Here is a 22,448-nt window from a genome sequence, read left to right on the forward strand (position 1 = left end):
AACGGAAAAAAAACTAGTGGTGTGTACTAGGCTTTAGACAATGTAGGCAAAACAAAAGTTCCTGGATCTCAACTAACATCACTTGGCTGCTAATGCAGGCACAATCACCCATGAATATTATCTCCTGTTGGAGATTTCTATGCCCTGATGAAAGGGTATTTTTAGCCCCTGAAACATATCAGTGCCTTTTGTTTCCTGTTCTTACATGTGATACAAATAAAGAACTTTGGACTCTTGAGACCTTTTGGTGCTCTTTTCAGCTTCCCTTTTATGGCTATGTTATTCAGGCAGCCACGGCTCCCTGAATACAATGGTGTTCCAAGCAGTGACTACATCTGAGAGGACGCAGTCACTGTTTGGCAGATAGTTTTCCACCTAGCTCAGTTGGTCTTTAAATTGAAGGTTGACAAGCTGATAGGGTGCTTGCATGGTCACCTACGGCTCAAATTTGGTCCGATTTAGTAGGAATCAGTCGAAATTTATGTTGTCTATGCGTCCTTACCGCTTAGTACATGTGTGCACTGCTGACGGTTCCTAAAACAATTTATTATGATTTTAAAAATTCTAGCCAGGCACGAGCAACATGGCAGGTAATTCCATAAGAAAATATATATGAACTATGGCAGATGGTCTTACTTTAATGCCGCGTACACACGAGCGGTTTGTCTGATGAAAACGGTCTGATGGACCGTTTTCAGACGAACCGATCTGGTCGGGGCCCCATCAGTTTTTTCCCCATTGGTGAAAAAACTTAGAACCTGTTTTAAAATTATCTGATGGTTAAAAAACCGATCGTCTGTGGGGAAATCCATCGGTTAAAAATCAACGCATGCTCAGAATCAAGTCAACGCATGCTCGGAAGCATTGAACTTCATTTTTCTCAGCACGTTGTGTTTTACGTCACCGCGTTCTGACACGATCGTTTTTTTAACTGATGGTGTGTAGGCAAGACTGATGAAAGTCAGCTTCATCGGATATCTGATGAAAAAAATCTATCAGAGCGTTTTCATCGGATGAACCGATCGTGTGTACAGGGCATTACAGTACATTCCCCTACACTGTTTAATCTCAGTGTAGGTGAATCAAGCAAAACAGGGTTAAAAGGTAGAACTTTCCTTTAAGGAAAAAACTATTTTATCAACTTATAAGAACCCATACCAATAAAAGATCACACCGTTTAGAACAATAATATTTTACTGAATATTTCCAGCCTTTTACATATAAAAGAAGAGTAAGTAAATAATAATGATGATGTTGGTGCCTCCTGTGTCTGCGAACGTATCGGCTCTGTAGAAATCACTAGAAGTCCAGGTGCTTATTGCCTACGGCTGCAGTGCCACATCCTGAGCTCAGCAGTTTGGCCGATCCTGCCACATCCTGTTTGCTTGAGCGGCTCACTGTGTCTGACAAGTCTGGAGGCAAATGCAGTCTCTGTGGACAGAATGGAAATGAAAAGAACAGAACACAACCATTATTAAATGTTTATTTCAGGGAGCGCGTACACACATTGTCTACCTTGTTAGTCATTCATGTAGTCATTTAGTTTTACATGCTGCAGAAGTATCTATCAATCGCTTCCAAATCATTTGACGGAAATAAAATTGCATGTATATTTCCAGGCTGGTGTACACGGACTCTTTAAATGCCAAGGACCTACCCTTTGTGCCACAGCCTTCAAAGGGTAAATAGAAGCTTCTGGTGTTGCTTGTTTTAAACCTAATTGGAAGTCACGGAATTGAATTTTCAGTCAGATAGACATTGTACTTCTAGTTTACATTTTAATGGTTTCACATCTACTTATGTGTTACAACAGTTGCACTAAACATGACGCTACAATTCAATAGGCATTAGCGTATGATCGTTCTGTCCCGTGCCCTCTGACTGACCTGGTCTGACATGCCTCCTCTGTGTGAGGGCAAATATAATGAGCGGTGTAGCAGTTTCTCAGCTATGCCAGGGGTAAGAGGGCAGAAAGTGCATTTCCCAAAATAAATAAATAATAAGGTGTTTTAAGGCATTTCCAAGTAAAAACAAATAAGACGAATTCATATCATAAGTTGGAATAGGACTACAAAAATAAGAAAAAATTATATGAGATTTTATTTGGGCTTCAAATATTATGCCAAGCTTTTCTTGTACAAGAAAGAAGTGGTTTTCTTCGATGCAGCCAAGGCGTGTATCCCCTTATGCTGGAAATCCACACAATCTCCATCCATAGGCCTGTGGCTCAAAAAAGTAGGGGCAATAAACAAAATGGAGGACCTCATCCTCACAGCACACCAGTAATCTGAACTATACACTAAGACATGGGCACTTTGGAATGTATTTATTTTTTCTGATGAGGGATGGGCCCTTTACAAAAGCAGACTAATCTATCGCAATATGGCCATGCAGCGACTCACTGCGGATATCCACTGACCTCCCTTGATTGGGTTTCGGCCCGAGGGGGCACTCCTCAGTCACTCCCTCCCCTCCAAGTCCCCCCTTTTTAACCCTTCCCCCTCCTCCCCCATCCCTCTGGGGGTCTCTCCCCCCCTCCCCAACTCCCTCGACTATTCCCCCCTCCCCCCTTTTTTTTTATTCTTTCCTTTCCTCGTTTAATTCTTCTGTATTTTCTCTATAGATATATGCTATATCTGTTTTATTATAGTTGGAAAATCTGAGGCGGGTACCACAGAGACACACATGGCAACATAATACAACATGATGGGTTAGTTACCCTATAACCTAGAGGCAGAGACTTACAATTATACTTATACAATTATATACAAGAATGGTTGGTATGTTTGCTACCTCACATCTACCTGTACCTTGAATCACTGTTTTTTTAGCAGGCTATGTTAGCTCGCCTCATTTGATGTCTTTTTCCTATTCCATGTACTTGACAATGATGTGTTTCGTGGTTTTTAGGTCTCTTTAAATAAATAAAAGATTTGAAAAAAAAAAAGAAAGAAGTGGTTTTGGTGACTGGAAAGCCACCCGATAGCTACAAAGTTGAAGCAGGAAAACATTAAATGTTAGGGGTCTTTGAGAAGTGAAATTGGAAAAGCTGTTCTTTAATAACTGGTAAACACTTGTAAGACGAGATACACCTTTGGTGAATCCACGCCTGGTGGCGTAACACGTAAGGGACGGAGCCAGTAATGCAAGACATTTTTCCTAGACAGTGGAGTGGAAGGGAATGCTGGAAGTCTCTGTAAGCTGTACTGAGCAGTATACAACACCTAAGGTAACAGTGACAAAGAGATGTTGCTAATGAATAGCGATCCATCCATAAGTTGCAGCCTCTAATGTTGATGCCCCCTACAGTGGTCTGAGAAATATTACATACAAGTTACCTGTGGTGCACCAGCCTCAGTGCTCTTTCTATGTAAGTGTAATTTTACCTTCAGCTTTTTAAACAAATTTGTGTTTTTTATGGAAAACGCTATGGTGGTCTGTTTGTTTTATATCCGAGTATTAACTGTGGATTTGTGGGAGACATACACATGGTTTGATTGGATACGGAGGAGAGTTTTATTGTCTGCCACAACTTGTGAAATCTCTTGAAGGGACAGCACAGCTGACCTACTGTCCATAGGTTAAATAGGGAGGTGAGCTGCTAATGATGGTGGTGTGTGTAGCACATGGTGTGTTAACTTAAAAAGAGATAAATAGCAAGAATCTAAAGTTAATTACTGAAAGACACAATACAGGGACTCTTATTTTTCATATCAGTTTCATTTATCGTTAGAGGACTTTAGGTTGGAATTTCACAATACACTGTTCATGACGTACATAAAAAGCAATGGAGATCAAAACTCTGTGGGTAGGCATCTAGGCAATCTCATTCATGTTAATCACTTTCCCAGGCTTTCTATGGCTTTCTGATAGGCTTTCTATGGGCAGGATGTTGAAAGCACAGTTAAAATGAAGCCTTTTAAAACAAGGATGCTGGATACTTTCCTGCAAGCCTGGCCCATGTAAAGTAGTCCTGACCATCAGAAAGCTGTTGCTGACTTTAGTCACCACCAGTGGATAGTACCATTCCAGCCTATAGGGTCATATCTGCAAATGGTTCTGGTGAACATGTAAAGAGCCATATAAGACTGGAGGGCAAAGGACAAGTAGGAAGACTGCAAAGGTTCTCATTAATGTAGATTATGCTATAGCTAGTAGCCTTCACATTCAAGTAGGCTTGCTCTATAATGTTGAAAACATTTCACCAATCATGCAAATGGCTTCCTCTTCCCAATTCAGAAATACACACCAGAAATAATGGCCACATCACCAATAAGTAAGACTGTATTAAAGCTCATGGGGAAATCATATACAAACTCTCCTAACCACAAAAAAAAAAAAAAACTTTGGGGTAAATGGCAATTTTGTCATGGTGGGTCTTGTAAGTGAATGTCTCAACACTGGGATTAAAGCATCACAACGCCTTTGCCAGGTTTTATAGCACAATCTTTCATGTGTCAGCGAACACAGGCATAACTGCCCAAATACTAAAAGTTTTCTGAAAGCAAGAAACCCTTAGTCCCCTTTCACACTAAGGCGGTTTGCAGGCGATATTGCGCTAAAAATTGCATCTGCAAACCGACCCTAAACAGCGGCTGCTGTTTCTCCAGTGTGAAAGCCCTCTGGCTTTCACACTGGAGCAGTGCGCTAGCAGGACCACTCCAAAAGTCCTGCTAGCAGCATCTTTCAAGCGGTGAGAGGAGCGGTGTGTTTACCGCCCCTCCACTGCTCCTTCCCATTGAAAGCAATGGGAAACCGTGGCTATACCGCCGGCAATGCGCCTCTGCAGTAGCGCATTGCAGGCGGTATTAACCCTTTTTTGGACACTAGCGGGGGTTAGAAACCGCACCGCAAGCGGCCGAATAACGCCACAATTCCGACGGTATAGCGCTGATACGCCTACCGCACCGCAGTGTGGAAGGGGCCTTAGTGTAGACAGAAGCAAGAAGAGGAGATAGCAAATGAAAGCGAAGGCTGAAATTGTGATTTGAGTTATTGAGAAGCATATTACCTCTTCCCTGGATACAGCGCTAAGACCTGAGCAGCCAATCTCCAGACTCAAATACTGCCACACAATGAGGAAGAGGATGTCGTAAGCCTCAACAATATAGCAATATCCTCCCTCTGTTATAAATTAGTAATGTCAGAACAGAGGAAAAAAGGTTGTTGCGCTAAAAATAATAAATCTAAACAATAATTGAAAAATATACAGTTCTGAAGCCAATATCTAGATTTGATGTGATATTAGAAAAGAAAATAGTTGCAGTCCCAATACATCCACCGAAATAAAGTTCATATAGGAGTGGCAGTGTTGAAAAACAAGTATAGAAAAAACACCTGGAACCAGTAAAAAATTGGGAGGCTTACCAGATGGCAAGCAGTATGTGCTTGCGACTGCAAACCCCAGTCAGGGCCTTTAAAGTAGTCCTCACAGGGGAAGATGGAAAAGGGAGAGGATTCTTGAAGTCTCCACCGGAAGCCAGATTAATGAGCCATATCATAGGAAAAATATTGCAATGGTGAAGTACGTTTGATCAGCACACATGTAGAAAAAAAGTGACTTTTAGTACCACCATCACCAGCACCCTATACATAGGAGGCTTACCAGAACGAATAAGAACAACAGCAAGTGGCTAAAACCCTAGCCTGGGCCTTTGATTCCTGGGCTGTGATGATAGTCCTACGTGTTCTCCGTATTCAGTGAGTACATAAAGGGAGTGATAGAGCCCACATAGTGAAGTAAGTTCAAATAATGCGTTTAATAATAAAAAGGTTGCACTTACAGAGTAAATGGGAATAAAAACAGAGAGAAGCCGGCCGGCTCGGAACAAACGCCCGTCCACTCTACACAACACGTCCTGCGTCAGCACGCTACCTTCCCAAGGGAAGGTAGCGTGCTGACGCAGGACGTGTTGTGTAGAGTGGACGGGCGTTTGTTCCGAGCCGGCCGGCTTCTCTCTGTTTTTATTCCCATTTACTCTGTAAGTGCAACCTTTTTATTATTAAACGCATTATTTGAACTTACTTCACTATGTGGGCTCTATCACTCCCTTTATGTACTCACTGAATACGGAGAACACGTAGGACTATCATCACAGCCCAGGAATCAAAGGCCCAGGCTAGGGTTTTAGCCACTTGCTGTTGTTCTTATTCGTTCTGGTAAGCCTCCTATGTATAGGGTGCTGGTGATGGTGGTACTAAAAGTCACTTTTTTTCTACATGTGTGCTGATCAAACGTACTTCACCATTGCAATATTTTTCCTATGATATGGCTCATTAATCTGGCTTCCGGTGGAGACTTCAAGAATCCTCTCCCTTTTCCATCTTCCCCTGTGAGGACTACTTTAAAGGCCCTGACTGGGGTTTGCAGTCGCAAGCACATACTGCTTGCCATCTGGTAAGCCTCCCAATTTTTTACTGGTTCCAGGTGTTTTTTCTATACTTGTTTTTCAACACTGCCACTCCTATATGAACTTTATTTCGGTGGATGTATTGGGACTGCAACTATTTTCTTTTCTAATATCACATCAAATCTAGATATTGGCTTCAGAACTGTATATTTTTCAATTATTGTTTAGATTTATTATTTTTAGCGCAACAACCTTTTTTCCTCTGTTCTATGCTGTTGTGTTTTGTATTGACACTTCGCTGTTGCAGCTCTATTAGCAATTTATTGTTAGTGTTTTTTTAATTTTTCTTAGCGCGGTTTTTTTCTTTTTTTTTTTTTAGTAATGTCAGAACACTAAGGCTACACGGGCGTTGAAGTTGCAAGGGAGTGTGTGAAAATGAAGTATAAGTGGGACGGGTTGTGTGGGGGGCTAGTAACAGATTTAATCACCTAGGGGCTCATTTATAATGGATAACGATATTGGCTCACTGTTACACTGCGCTTTGCTATGCACACCATGGACCATTCCATTTACAAAAATTGAGCTCTGGTGCGTAGAAAAGAGGGAGATCCCAAAATTGTGTTTTGAACACCAATCTTCAATATAAGTTCTCTTTTTGGAACCAACTCACAATTTCTTGTAAATATAGAATTAAAAAAGGCTGAAAAAAAATAAGAAATATAGGAGTATGGGTATGCCAAAAAGATAAAAAATTTTAGCGATATCAAAGAACTAGAATGCCTGTTCTCAGGCATAAACAACTGGTGCCTAGCAACATTAAGATACAAATAAATATTAAATTCAGATTGTACCTAAAAACATCTTGCCGATATAGGGCCAGATTCATATAGACTTACGACGGGCATATCAGTATATACGCCGACGTAAGTCCGAATCCGCGCCGTCGCAACTTTAAGCGTATGCTTAAACTGAGATACGCTTAAATGTTGCTAAGATACGGCCGCCGTCGTATCTTAACTGCCTATTTACGCTGGCCGCTAGGGGCGTGTACGCTGATTTACGCCTAGAATATGTAAATCAGCAAGATACGCCTATTCACGAACGTACGCTTGCCCGTAAAGATACGCCGTTTACGTAAGGCGTTTTTAGGCGTAAAGATAAACCACCAAAAACATGGCGCAGCCAATGTTAGGTATGGACGTCGGAACCGCGTCGAATTTTTCACGTTTTACGTCGCTTGCGTAAGTCGTCCGTGAATGGGGCTGGGCGTAGGTTACGTTCACGTCGAAAGCATTGACTATTTGCGACGTGATTTGGCGCATGCACACTGGGATACGTTCACGGACGGCGCAACCATCAGAGGGATATCATTGTTAAAAGGTATCATTCAGGAGAAGGGTACAAAAGAATTTCCAAGGCATTAGATATACCACTGAACACAGTGAAGACAGTCATCATCAAGTGGAGAAAATATGGCACAACAGTGACATTACCAAGAACTGGACGTCCCTCCAAATAATGAAAAGATGAGAAGAAAACTGGTCAGGGAGGCTGCCAAGAGGCCCAAAGCAATATTAAAGAAGCTGCAGGAATATCTGGCAAGTACTGGCTGTCTGGTACATATGACAACAATCTCCCGTATTCTTCATATGTCTGGACTATGGGGTAGAGTGGCGAGATGGAAGCCTTTTCTTACAAGGAAAAACATCCAACACGGCTAAATTTTGCAAAACCACATCTGAAGTCTCCCAAAAGCATGTGGGAAAATGTGTTCTGGTCTGATGAAACCAAGGCTGAACTTTTTGGCCATAATTCCAAAAGATATGTTTGGCGCAAAAACAACACTGCACATCACCAAAAGAGCACCATACTCACCGTGAAGCATGGTGGTGGCAGCATCATGCTTTGAGGTTGTTTTTCTTCAGCTATAACATAGGCCTTAGTCAAGGTAGAGGGGATTATGAACAGTTCCAATTACCAGTCAATATTGGCACAAAGCCTTCAGGCTTCTGCTAGAAAGCTGAACATGAAAAGGAACTTCATCTTTCAGCGTGACAACGACCCAAAGCATAGTTCCAAATCAACAAAGGAATGGCTTCACCAGAAGAAGATTAAAGTTTTGGAGTGGCTCAGCCAGAGCCCAGACCTGAATCCAATTGAAAATCTGTGGGATGATCTGAAGAGGGCTGTGCACAGGAGATGCCCTCGCAATCTCACAGATTTGGCGTGCTTTTGCAAAGAAGAGTGGGCAAATATGACCAAGTCAAGATGTGTCATGCTGATAGACTCATACCCAAAAAGACTGAGTGCTGTGATAAAATCAAAAAGGTGCTTCAACAAAGTATTAATTTAAGGGTGTGCACACTTATGCAACCATATTTTATTTTTTACTGTCCTCCACCTAAAATATTTCAGTTTGTTTTTCAACTGAGTTGTACAGTTTATAGGTCACATTAAAAGGTGGAAAAAGTTCTGAAATTATCTATATATATATATATATATATATATATATATATATATATATATATTTAGATTTATGGACATGAATTATAGTTTTGGTTTAGAGAGTCCTGGCATCATTGAGTATCTTCCCCATAGATTTGTTTATGCCTGCAAACTCCATTTAATGTTTTGATATATTTTTAGTTGTTTCATACCAGTAAATTGCTTTTCATCTTTTTGAAATACCCATATTACATAAATCCATTTTTACCATTGTCAATGCTGTCGTTTGCAGTTATAAGAGGCCCATGTAGTTCTCTCTTTTTAATGGAGCTTAGAGAGCTTTGTGATTGGAGGAGAGATGTTCATGTGACTGGGATCTCCCCATTTTTTTTTCAACAAAAAACTTTAATTTGATTCTGTTTGGCTTTAAAAATCTGGTGGAGAGCACATTGCTGTTCTTTGTAATGTGAGTTTATCTATTTTACAGAAGTGGCAACAAAACAACCATACTGCTGCTTTTTAAATGAGTCTCTTATGCCGCATACACACGACCGTTTTTCATGACGAGAAAAATGCCATTTTTTTTAATTGGTTGTGAAAAACGGTCGTGTGTAAGCTCCAGAGCACTTTTCACAACGTAACCTGCTCTATTTTTTCTTGTCGTTTTTCACGTCGTCGTTTTTCTCATTGTGAAAAACGGTCGTGTGTAGGCTTTAACGACGGGGAAAAAACATGCATGCTCAGAAGCAGGTTATGAGAAGGGAAATTTGCATAATCAGCCCAAAGGGTGGCGCCCTGGAACTTCCCCTTTATAGTTCCGTTGTGCGTGTTGTACATCACCGCGCCTTGCTCGAGCATTTTTTATCACGATCGTGTGTATGCAAGGCAGGCTTGAGAGGAATCGCATCGAGAAAAACTTCGGCCCAGATTCTCAAAGGAGATACGACGGCGTATCTCCAGATACGCCGTCGTATCTCTGAGTCTGAGCGGTCGTATCTATGCGCCTGATTCTTAGAATCAGTTACGCATAGATTTCTATTAGATCCGACCGGCGTAAGTCTCTTACGCCGTCGGATCTTAACTGCATATTTACGCTGGCCGCTAGGGGCGTGTACGCCGATTTACGCCTAGAAATATGTAAATCAGCTAGATACGCAAATTCCCGAACGTACGCCCCGGCCGATGCAGTACAGATACGCCGTTTACGTTAGGCTTTTCCCGGCGTAAAGTTACCCCTGCTATATGGTGGCGTACCAATGTTAAGTATGGACGTCGTTCCCGCGTCGAATTATGAAAAATTTACGTCATTTGCGCAAGTCATCCGTGAATGGGGCTGGACGTCATTTACGTTCACGTCGAAACCAATACGTCCTTGCGGCGTACTTTTTAGCAATGCACACTGGGATATTTCACGGACGGCGCATGCGCCGTTCGTGAAAAACATCAATCACGTCGGGTCACATAACATTTACATAAAACACGCCCCCCTGTTCCACATTTGAATTAGGCGGGCTTACGCCGGCCTATTTACGCTACGCCGCCGCAACTTACGGAGCAAGTGCTTTGAGAATACTGCACTTGCCCATCTAAGTTGCGGAGGCGTAACGTAAATAGGATACGTTACGCCCGCTCACAATGCGCCGATCTACGTGAATCTGAGCCATTGTTTTTTTCCATGACATGGATAACGGTCGTGTGTACACGGCATTAGTACTAAAGCAGTTAAAGTGACAGAGCTTCTTTAAACTGAACAACAATCAATAACTACTAGCTAAAAGTAGTTTGGTTTTGCTGCTCTTGTTTTGCTTTCCATTTATCTGAAATATTCCTTAATCTGGGCTATTTAATAATCTGCCTCCCTCCTTATAATTGAATTAGAGTAGTAAATTCATTTTTTGATTACCTCCTGCTGGGAAACAGTAAAATAGGAAGGTTTGCTGTACTTTTACCTCTCGTATTTCTCACTCGTGTTCCAGTGCAGTGCAGCGGAAAATGTGTTTTGTGCAGGAAAAAAAAAAAATGGGAAAAATATAGCAAATGTGTGGCATGCCCCGGGCTTAAAAATGCCTTGTTCAGATATGACAGCTGAGACCACAGCAGGAGAATAGCAGGGAGAGAGAATGGAGCGCTGGGGATGGAAGGGTGAAATCCTCCCTGCAAAGGTGACACAGAAATGATTTCAGTACACTACAACCCAACTAAACAGGATATGAAATCAGGGACGGCTCCCTGCATTGTATAACAGAGAAGGCCTGTAATTAAGAGGAAACATGTAACCCATATATTATGTTAAATTATATTCCTGTACTGTAAATGTCTAATAGACAAAATCACCAGTAAACATAACATAATATAATGTTATGTCCATTCCGAATGTGCTGGACATTTTGTTAAAGGATAAGTTTATCTTTCTTTCTTTTTTTTAATTAATGCACATTTTTTTGCAGGTAAAAAAAATAGCAACATTTTTTTTATTATTTTTTAGGAGTCTAAAAAGCATTATAACCACGATCAGCAGATTGCAGGTGCTATGCAGGGCTCCTGCAGATTGTCAGTTTAAGCTGTCTGTTCATACAGTGAGGGGAAAAAGTATTTGAACCCCTGCCGATTTTATATGTTTGCACACTGACAAAGAAATGATCAGTCTATAATTTTAATGGTAGGTTTATTTTAAGAGTGAGAGACAGAATAACAACAAAAATATCCAGAAAAACGCATTTAAAAAAGAGTTATAAATTGATTTGCATTTTATTGAGTGATATAAGTATTTGATCCCCTATCAATCAGCAAGATTTCTGGCTCCCACAAGTCTTCTATACAGGTAATAAACTGTGATTAGGAGCACTCTCAAAAGGGAGTGCTCCTAATCTCAGCTTGTTACCTGTATAAAAGACACCTGTCCACAGAAGCAATCAATCAGATTGACTGGGCATTGAAAGGAGAAGCATTACACCGATAAACACATCTCTGTCACTCTGCCTTTTCTTGCTGTCAGCATGTTACTTGTTGGCACATGAGTACTGCAGTACAGCTAACTGGGCTTTTATATCTGCCTGGAGTTCAGCTATAACATATACTTGCCTAAGGCCAAGGGGTTCAGCTGTATTTGAAGTGAATCCAATTTTCCCATCTTACCAGTGAGCCTACCTTACATGCGTGTTACAAACTGTATTCATTTAAATGGATAGTTCATTAGTAAGATAATTGAGTACAGTGTGAAAATATATGTGGGGTGAACGCCGCTTTGTCAACTCAAAATTCACTATAGTTTTTACTCTTTCTGCATATTGTGCAAAACTTCCTTGATTCATCTTATTCACTAGAGACTCTTCCTTGCATAGTTATCAGGTGTCCAGTCTTTGCAAGACAGTAGCAGTATTTTTTCAGTTGTGTAAAAAAATAAAAATAAAAATATGCAGTGTTCTGTATGATGGATGTAATTCTCAGTATCTGTTCTTATTTTATACAGATGAAGGCTGCACAGTAGCACCTCACTTGTCCTGTATGCTGGGTGTAATTGTAAGTATTTGTTCTTATTCTCTATGTATGGATAGATTCTGCACAGTATCTCTTCTCTTGTTCTATATGATGGATGTAACTCTCAGTATCTGCACTTATTCTTTTTTTTTTCACCTCAGACTCCACCTCTGACAAGAGACGTACTCATGGTTTCTTGGCTCATGTTGTCTCTGTTCGGTTTCGCATTATCTGTGGATATGCTGTGATAGACGTGAAACTAAAATGAAAATTTTATGTTATGATTAGAAATATTAAAGTGTATTTCGGTAATATTTCTTTAGTATATTGCTTATTTTCCTTGATAAGTTCTATCAGAGATTGTTTTAAAGGGATTTGATGTTTTGTGAAAAGCAGAACTGTTTTCCAAATTAAGAAGCAGAGGACTTTTCAAATGAAGCTTCCCCATCCCCCATTGTAATTCACTCTTCCCTGCATTCCTGATCATTTCAAGAGGAAATTGTGACTTTGCTACATCCTGCCTTTTGGAGATGGAAAAGGAATTTGTAGCCTGGACTGTTTTTCCCTTAAAAGGCAACGTGCTGGTTTCCTGTGTATGGATTTCTAAATGGGCAATTTGCTGGAACTATTTCCCAACGAATATCCTTCCTCCTGCCCTGGACATGCCCCTTTCCAGCCCACCTCACTACATCCTTGCAGTTCTGATCGAGAGACCCCTATCATTTATGATGGAACAAAGACTTTGCCATGTGGATTAACAGAATGGGAGGGTAACTGGGTGGAGTAAAGGGTTATTGGGAGGGATTGATGGGTGTGTATTCTGTGACGACATAAGGAGAATAAAGCTAAGAATGAGAAGATTGCCATCAGCATTCTGCTCACATTTTACCCCCTGCATCTCTGTGCATCTGTCTGTTCTTCTCTTCTCTCATCTTCCTGCTGTGCACTTCAGCTCCAGACCACAAGAAGCTGTGTGTGTGTGTGTGTGTGTGTGTGTTCGTTTGTCTTTGCTTATTTCCACAGATTATAGCAGTGAATCATTACAAATCTAAATCAATTGACGCTCAACGTGCTTCTTTTGGACTTCAAGGACAGACTTTGTGGACGCACAAGAAACTGGCTGAGAATTGAGGGACCGTCTACCATTGAAAGGGGCGTCATGAACCCCTAAACACGGTAAGTGTGAGTTTTTTTTGGCTCCCTTACACCGTGTTACAGGCTGGACGGCCTCTATTCCCATCTAGTTTGTCTACAAATTCCGAGCCTTTGAAACAGACGGTATAATTCTGGTCCAGAAGCGAACCCCGGTTTGTGCTGATTCACTGCTATTAATTTTTTTTGGTTCTTGCCTGTTTGTATGCTGTAAGGGTGTGAGCTTGTGGGTTGTTTGCTGCCTGTGAGTAGAAGGGTGAGCTTGTGGGTTGTTTGCTGTCTGTTTGTGGTTCTGTACGGGGTGTGTGAAATCGGCTTACTAAGTTAAGGTATTGGTCGTGCATCGTCTCGGATTAAGCCGATGTGATAAAGGTTGTGTGCACGGGGAGTGCATGCTGGCTGGGTTTTGAGCCTGGGACAGCTCTAAGGAAGTTGGCTGCGAAGATATGGGTTTGTTTTATTTTATGCTTGTGAAAAAATATTCCAACCTCCTTGTTTAGATTAATTGGGGAACTGGGATTCTGGGGTTTATTTGAGTATGTCTGTGGTGAGATATTGAGTCAGCTTTTCCACATTTTGTCCTTGCTTTGAATAACGCGGGGGTTTTTTTTGTTTACTGAACTTCCCTGTGCTAGGAAAGGTGGGGGCTGAGCTGGAGGAGGTCGTTTTTGTGTGGCTTCTGCTAGCTGGCTATTTGTGTACATTTGTGTGTCTTAAATTGCTTTTTCCCTTACACTTCTGCCTTTTGTTACAGCTGGCTTGCAATAGCTAGCTTACTTAACCCTTTATCTGGACAAAGGCTGCTAAATTCTGTGTCTGGCTTCTTGCTCTGCCAACTGTGCGCCTGAAACCTTTTGCTTTTTGTCACAGCTGCATGCTAATTAAGGGTTTTCTGCCTAGCAGTCTTAACTCTTTGCAGTCTGAACAGGAAACTTTTTCATTTCTGTGCCTTTCCTAGTTAATTTTTTTTGCTGGGATGATCCTTTTGTCTTTCTCAGTATGTATGTGTTTTTATTATGCTGGATAACTGTGTTTGACTGAATAGAATACCTGGCTTTCTTGTTGTATGTATTGACTGCTGTTGGCACTGACTTTTGTTTTTCATCTACAGAAGTCTGAAGTTTTTCTTTATAACTTCTGACTCCCCTTCTTCTTCGTCTTCCATTTTGCTTTTCTTTGGCTTTAGATTTTTCCCGCCTTTTCTGAAAAGCTCCTCCCCCCTCTGCCATCTTTTTCTTAGCTCCTCCCTTTCTTCTCCCTTTTTCATAGCCACCCCCCCCCCCCCCCTCCGCAATCTTCTTCTTAGATCCTCCCGTCTTCTCCAAATCTTTGCCGCTTTTTTTTCATAGCTCCTCCCCTCTCCACCATTTTCTTCTTAGATCCTCCCGTCCAACCCTTTCTTTGCTGCCTACTACACAGCCCCCTATCTTCCCCTCCCTCTATGTAGCATGCTGATTGTACTGACTGTGCTAGAAGTGATTTGATTGCGTCTAATGGTACATTGTGTCTGTAACATATAACTTATGGTGTCTTTCTTTGCATGCACTTTTCGTTTGGGTTCTCAACTCTGTGCTGGAATCGAACTCTTTCTTTCTTATTTCTTTCTCCTTTCTTCAACCCTTTTTTTTCTTCTTCCCATTGAAATTCATTGATCCCTTTTCCCAATTCCTTGTTGGCAAGTGGTGAATGAATTCTTCTTATTATTATTTTTGCTGTTTTTTTTTATATATATATTTCTGGGATGCCTCCCTGATATAATATATACTCCTGCCCCCTCCCTGGTGGGGGGATAGAACTGGGTGTGTGAGGAATGTGGGAGGTCCAGACCCCTGCATCCTGCCCGCCCTGAGCTCTGCCACATTTGCAAGTTGGAGGATAGCCCCCCTCTTCCCCCCCAGGGACGACAACCTAGGAGACAGTTTTTTTGTAACACAGAGTTTTTTTTTTAACAAAAGGTTGACTTGGGATATTGCAACTGTTTCTGTACAATTACAATTGGTCTGAATATGCCTGTTACATTGTACGCTGATTTATCAGATAATTCGATTTAACTAGAAATAATGGGATATTTCTCCTGAGGTTTAAAAAATATGGAACAGACATTTGATGCACATAATAAGCAATTGTTAAGTCTTTATTTTACAGTTAAAATCTTCTACAGAGAATTAATTTAGGTGAATTATTTCGTCCCGTTTTTTTTTTTTTCTATCCTTTTAATCGGATAGATTGAATGCGTGTTCTGTGGGGACCTGTCCCATCTGGGTTGCCCACTTACACTTACACTGACGATGCCATGCACTGTATTTTGACTTGATACATAGAGGTTTTTTCCAGTTTGGTTGTTGTAATGTGATACCCAGGGCCTGTTATTGTCTTAATTTCCCTCATGTTCTGCCCACGATGCCTGCTGGAAGCATGGGCCCCGCCCGACTGCTTGAGGCCGTGCCCCTTCCTTCCCCTCACGTTCTGCCCAACTGTATGCCCGGCTGGAGGAAGCATGGGCCTGCCCGGAAGCTCTTCCCTGCTGAAGGCTTTGCCTCGTTCTGAACGCATATGGTGTCGCCTCCTGCCCGCTGCCTGCTGCCCTTACTGGATTCTGTGCCCTCCGGCCCACGGGCCTTCTTCTTCATGCCCTCCTTAGTCTGTCCAGGGGGGGGTAACTACAATGCCACTTCGCTGGACAGACACGTAAGGGAGGAGAATGATGTAGATGGGAGTGGCAGACCTACCTGAAGGTAGAATCCGCTCATATGCTGTCACGTGTGCCCAGACCTCAATGCCTTGACCTCATGGGGTGCCCAAAAGCGGTAGAGAGAGTGTGTAAATCCTGGCGTTCATGACTACAGACGCTGTGTTCACAAGTCACAAATGAGGGATGAGGAGATTCTGGGTATCACATTGGAACAGTAGAACATTTTACATAGTACATTTAAATGGTTTTATTCCACATGCTGTGCCATGCCATCCTCAGGGTTAAGTGGGTAAGTGGCCCCAAGGGGGGAGCATTCAATACATTATCCCTTTCTGAAATCTTGTTTGAGACAGTCTCTAGATTAGATTGTTATGAGCTATGATTATGTGACCGCTTTTGAAAATAGGTAACTAATATTCGTGTACGAGTTTTTCTCACATTTCTGATGTAGGTACCGATAATTACCAATATCCCCTGGGTGATGATTAAGAGGTTCCTTCGAAAATATTCTCTGGAAGATGAGTGATATTATGGATTGTGCCGCCCAAATCTGAATGAAATTATATATCTTTTTTCAAATACATGGGATTGTGACCACTGGGGTTTGCGGGTTGGAATATCTCAAAGGGGGGTCCCGGTTACATGGGGTAATTAGTTAAATAATGTCAGAGTGTAAAGAAGTTCTTTAATGAGATAATTAAGTTTACTTCTGCCTGTAAATGTTTATGAATATGTTATCCCCAACAACTGAAGATGTATTATGACATGTCAAAGCATAAACATGGGATTAGAACAAAGGTTTAATGGGAAAATTGTTGATTGAGATTGTGTGAAGAATTGTATACAATTCAGTAAATGGTAAACAACATGGTATTTTATGTTTAACTGAAATCCTACAGATCTGGTTGTAAGAATTAATAAGTAGAGGTTTGAGCAATGTTTACAACAGATTCTAAACTTGGGTTTGGTTTATTATAGGGTTCCCCAGGAAAAATATTAAAATATGAAAGTTATGTTCAATCTAAAAACTTTATAAAAAATATTATTATAAAAATTGTAAAAATAAAATTAAAAAATATACAAGTGTTAAAAGTTATTATAAAGTGACATTTCTGATAAAATATAGATTGTGAGTAATTATGAGTGACATTATCGAAAGAAAACAATGGTCGGTTCATGCGCAGGGACTGGTCAGTGGATTTCATGAGATTTGTCCTCTAAGCGATCTTTTGTCGCTATTGGAAGTTAAGGAATGTCATGTTATAATGTGGTGTACATGATTTTTGGCAGATGTACAAACCAAATATGTTTTAAAATTTTTGAAAAAGAGTTAAAAATGAGAAAAACGATGCAATTCGATTGGATTGTATATGGTCTAAAACTTGTACAATCTGCTCCAAGCATGGGGGGGGACAGATGTTTTCCCTTAGAGGTCATTAACAGCAGATCAGGTTACAGGCTGTGGTGGTTTACAGGAGTGAGTGCTAGCTTGAAATCCGACTCCCAGTCTAAGCATCCTCAGCTGCTGTGCTTTACAATGGCTCTTTTGCAAGTTTGAAGGGAAAAACAAATAAATATCAGAGTTTATGTTAAGTAAACTATGGAAGCGTATTATGAGGGTAAATCTTTCTTTAATAATAAAAGGTAATTTGTACACAATCATTAGAAGATCTGAAAGAAAGCCCTTATTAATAAAATATTATTTTTCTCTCTTTCTTTCTTTCTTTCTTTCTCTCTCATTCTTTCTTTCTCTCATATGTTACTAAACTGTGGGTTTTTTGCACCATTTGGTTTGAAGAATACCTTACTTAAAGGGTGTTATTTTAAAGAGAATGAAATATGGTGTTAATCTGCATAGCTTAAAAAAGGTCAGATAAAATAGTGAAAAATAAAGTAATAAATAAATAAAGTTTCTTTAGGAAATAAAATATTTAGGACAGAGCCCAATATAAAATTAAAATGCAAATGAAGGGAAATATAGTAATTTGGTGGGAACGGATGCTTTTATGAAATTTAACTTAGTAATGTAAATGTAGATTGGATAAATTCTGGTTGCTATGGTCAATAGAGGTTTGTTAACTATAAACAAGAATGCATTCCAGTATATTACTGAACACCTAGAGGCCACTTCACAAATGACTTTGTATAAAATTATGGCCTTATACAGGATATTAGGTGAACAAGGGGGGCATTTAGAATGTCACCTGCGGACAATATTTTGGGTGATAACACATTTGTACTCAAATAGGTATAGCAATTCTGTTTATATTGGTTATGATAATGTTTTGTTATATGGACCATGTCCTCCATTACCGTCCTTGTCTGTTAAGAAATAACAAAGAGAATAAACTGATAAAATATTCATTTCAAGGGGGGGCTGTGATAGACGTGAAACTAAAATGAAAATTTTATGTTATGATTAGAAATATTAAAGTGTATTTCGGTAATATTTCTTTAGTATATTGCTTATTTTCCTTGATAAGTTCTATCAGAGATTGTTTTAAAGGGATTTGATGTTTTGTGAAAAGCAGAACTGTTTTCCAAATTAAGAAGCAGAGGACTTTTCAAATGAAGCTTCCCCATCCCCCATTGTAATTCACTCTTCCCTGCATTCCTGATCATTTCAAGAGGAAATTGTGACTTTGCTACATCCTGCCTTTTGGAGATGGAAAAGGAATTTGTAGCCTGGACTGTTTTTCCCTTAAAAGGCAACGTGCTGGTTTCCTGTGTATGGATTTCTAAATGGGCAATTTGCTGGAACTATTTCCCAACGAATATCCTTCCTCCTGCCCTGGACATGCCCCTTTCCAGCCCACCTCACTACATCCTTGCAGTTCTGATCGAGAGACCCCTATCATTTATGATGGAACAAAGACTTTGCCATGTGGATTAACAGAATGGGAGGGTAACTGGGTGGAGTAAAGGGTTATTGGGAGGGATTGATGGGTGTGTATTCTGTGACGACATAAGGAGAATAAAGCTAAGAATGAGAAGATTGCCATCAGCATTCTGCTCACATTTTACCCCCTGCATCTCTGTGCATCTGTCTGTTCTTCTCTTCTCTCATCTTCCTGCTGTGCACTTCAGCTCCAGACCACAAGAAGCTGTGTGTGTGTGTGTGTGTGTGTGTGTTCGTTTGTCTTTGCTTATTTCCACAGATTATAGCAGTGAATCATTACAAATCTAAATCAATACTTTGCCCTTTTATTTATAAACAAGAGAGTTTTTTTTTTAGATAATATTTTCTCTTATGAATTGAAACCCATAGTAGGTAATGACTTTTACATTTCTATCAAAGAATGCCACAGTAGTTGTCGATGTACACCTACACTCCCCCGTTCTTCGTGTGTTTTTTCATCTAGTGCTCTAAACTGCGGAGGATTCCATATTACACTTCCCAATTGTATTTTTGGCCCACTCCACTACCCTGGTCAAGACAGCCGCCTCATAGTATTTCCTAATGTCAGGTACAGCCAGCCCTCCAAGTTTCCTGTCCTGCTTCAATACCCTTAAGGAGATTCTATGTTTTTTGTTCTTCCATACAAAGTTCATCAACAGGGTATTTAATGCTCTAAAGTAGGGTTGGGGTATTTCCACTGGTAACATTGGAAATGTATACAGTATCTTTGGTAGTAATACCATCTTCAGAATGTTAATTCGTCCTATCCATGATATCGGTCTATGTATAATTTTTTTAATTTCTCTTTTGATTTCATCTAAGAGAGGGATATCATTTATTTTATAGATTTTGTTTATTGAGTTTGCCAATTTTACTCCCAAATACTTAAGTTCCTTCTGCCATGGGAAGTTGAACTCAACTCTCAGGAGCTGTTCTTTCCCTCTACTAATATTAACATTCAAAATCTCCGTCTTTGTTACGTTAAATTTGAAGTTTGATATCTCACCATACTGTTTCAGGGTTTTAAGTAAGTTCGGTAAAGTGGTCCTGGGGTTGGTAATATAGAACAGTATGTCGTCTGCAAAAGCTGACAGTTTGTGTTCTTATTCTTCTACTTTGATGACCTTTATGTCCGGGTTGTTTCGGACCATAGCCAGGAGGGGCTCGAGGGATAACACGAACAGGAGGGGAGACAAGGGACATCCCTGTCTCGTCACGTTTTTCATGTCAAAAGCATCAGATAACGTGGCATTGATTTTGACCCTAGCAGAGGGGTGGAGATATAGTGTTTTTATCCACTGGATTATCCTAGGTCCTATTCCCATGGTTCCTAGTGTTTGAGTCATGAGTCCCCAGTCTACCCTGTCAAATGATTTTTCTGCATCTATTGACAGGAATAGACCTGGGGACTCCTCTTCTTTTATTTTCTGGAGTAGGAGTAAAGCTCTTACCCCATTATCCCTTCCCTCCCTTCCTGGGGTGAATCCCACCTGGTCTGGGTGGATCAGGGTGGTCATCGCCTTTTTCAATCTTTCTGCTAAGACTTTTGCAAACAATTTTGTGTTTGCATTCAACAATGATATTGGCCTATACCCAGAGCATAGTGACCCATCCTTCCCTTCCTTCGGGATTACCGTTATGGTAGCAGCTGCGGCTTCTCTACTTATCTCATAGTCCGATCCCAGCCCGTTCATAAATTTACACAACCTAGGTATCAAAATCTCTCTGCATTTTTTAAAGTAAAATGTTGTGAACCCGTCGGGTCCGGGACTTTTCCCTGTTGCCGAATTCCTTAGGGCGCTACTGATTTCCTCCTCCGTGATAGGTTCGTCCAGGATTGATTTTTCGATCTCTTCGATTTTTGGTATTCTGGCTTTTCCTAAAAATGTATTTATCTTTGCTTTTTTTTCTTCTGTATCCCACTCCTTTTGTTCCACTGCATAAAGCTCCTCATAGTAGTTTTTAAATGCTTCTGCCATGTCCTTTGTGGCATGCACCATATGCCCATTCTTTTTTTTATCTTTTCAATGTAATTCCTGTTTTTCTTCTTTTGTACCATTTTAGCTAGGTGTTTCCCCATATATACTTTTCTCTGGCAATACTGTTATATGTTTTTTTAATCTCTTGCTCCATAAGTTCTTTAAGCTCAACTCTTTTTAGGACTATTTTATGGTATAACTCTTGTCTTTGACTCTGTTTTTTATGCTCTTGTTCAGCTTGAAATATTTCCCCAGTCAGTGTTTATTTTGTTGGATCTCTCTTTTTTCCTCCTGGCTCCCACCAGGCATCTCCCTGTTCTGCCTGGCGACACCGCGCTGATCGTATGCTTACTCTCATCGGAAGCAGGGATCAGTGACGTGTCACAGTAAGCCACGCCCCCCTAACAGTTAGAATCACTCCCTAGGACACACTTAACGCCTTCCCCACCCCCTAATGGTTAACCACTTCACTGCCAGTCACATTTATACAGTAATCAGTGCATTTTTATAGCACTGATCGCTGTATAAATGTGAATGGTCCCAAAATAGTGTCAAAAGTGTCCGATGTGACCACCATAATATCACAGTATTGAAAAAAAAAACGCAGATTGCCGCCATAACAAGTAAAAAAAAATAATAATAAAAATGCCATAAAACAACCCCCTATTTTATAGACGCTACAACTTTTGCGCAAACCAATCGATATGCGCTTATTGCATTTTTTTTTACCAAAAATATGTAGAAGAATACAAACCTAAACTGAGAAAAAAATAGCTTTTTTTAAAAAAAATTGGGATATTTATGATAGCAAAAAGTACAAAATATTCATTTTTTTTTCAAAATTGTCGCTCTATTTTTGTTTGTAGCGCAAAAAAATAAAAACCGCAGAGGTGGTCAAATACCACCAAAAGAAAGCTCTATTTGTGGGAAAAAAAAGGACGTCAATTTTGTTCGGGAGCCACGTCGCATGACCGCGCAATTGACAGTTAAAGCCACGCAGTGCCGAATCGCAAAAAGTGGCCCAGTCATTTGGCAGCCAAATGGTGCGGGGCTGAAGTGGTTAAAGTATCTAAATTATTACAATCTTTTTTGGAGTACGTATAGTGGGAAAACATCTTGTTACAAACACTGACTCACAAATGTTACTCCAAATCATTTTTAGAATATATGCTTATTATGATTAATTAACTCTCAAACTTTTCACTACCATTTCACTACACCTACTTCTGTCAAACTGTGCTCGCTTATCACCCTATAATCTACTCTTCTATGCCGATGTCTCTGTACATTGGCTGGTTTAGAAGATTATTAAAAATCTTGTAGAACCTAAATAATGTCTCTCTGGCAGGACATCAAGCCAATGATTAAACTGTAATGCTAATCAGTTAAAAGGGATGCTACACCCAGGGGTGCCTTGGCAAAATACCTAAAAATTACTCGAAAACTGTATACAA

General features: G+C 40.4%; 1 protein-coding gene across 2 annotated transcripts in view; it reads right to left on the reverse strand.

Moving 5' to 3' along the window:
* Positions 1–1,176: 1,176 nt before the first annotated feature.
* The window catches only part of ELP4 (elongator acetyltransferase complex subunit 4), a 372,514-nt gene continuing 351,242 nt past the window's right edge, over positions 1,177–22,448 (reverse strand). For both annotated transcript variants that reach the window (XM_040328325.1, XM_040328324.1), the window contains exon 10: positions 1,177–1,431. In XM_040328325.1, the coding sequence (XP_040184259.1) occupies positions 1,300–1,431 (132 nt within the window). In that variant the 3' untranslated portion in view covers positions 1,177–1,299. The remainder of the gene's footprint in view (positions 1,432–22,448) is intronic.

The sequence above is a fragment of the Rana temporaria genome, chromosome 11 (assembly GCF_905171775.1).
Source record: "Rana temporaria chromosome 11, aRanTem1.1, whole genome shotgun sequence".
Classification (NCBI taxonomy): Eukaryota; Metazoa; Chordata; class Amphibia; order Anura; family Ranidae; genus Rana; species Rana temporaria.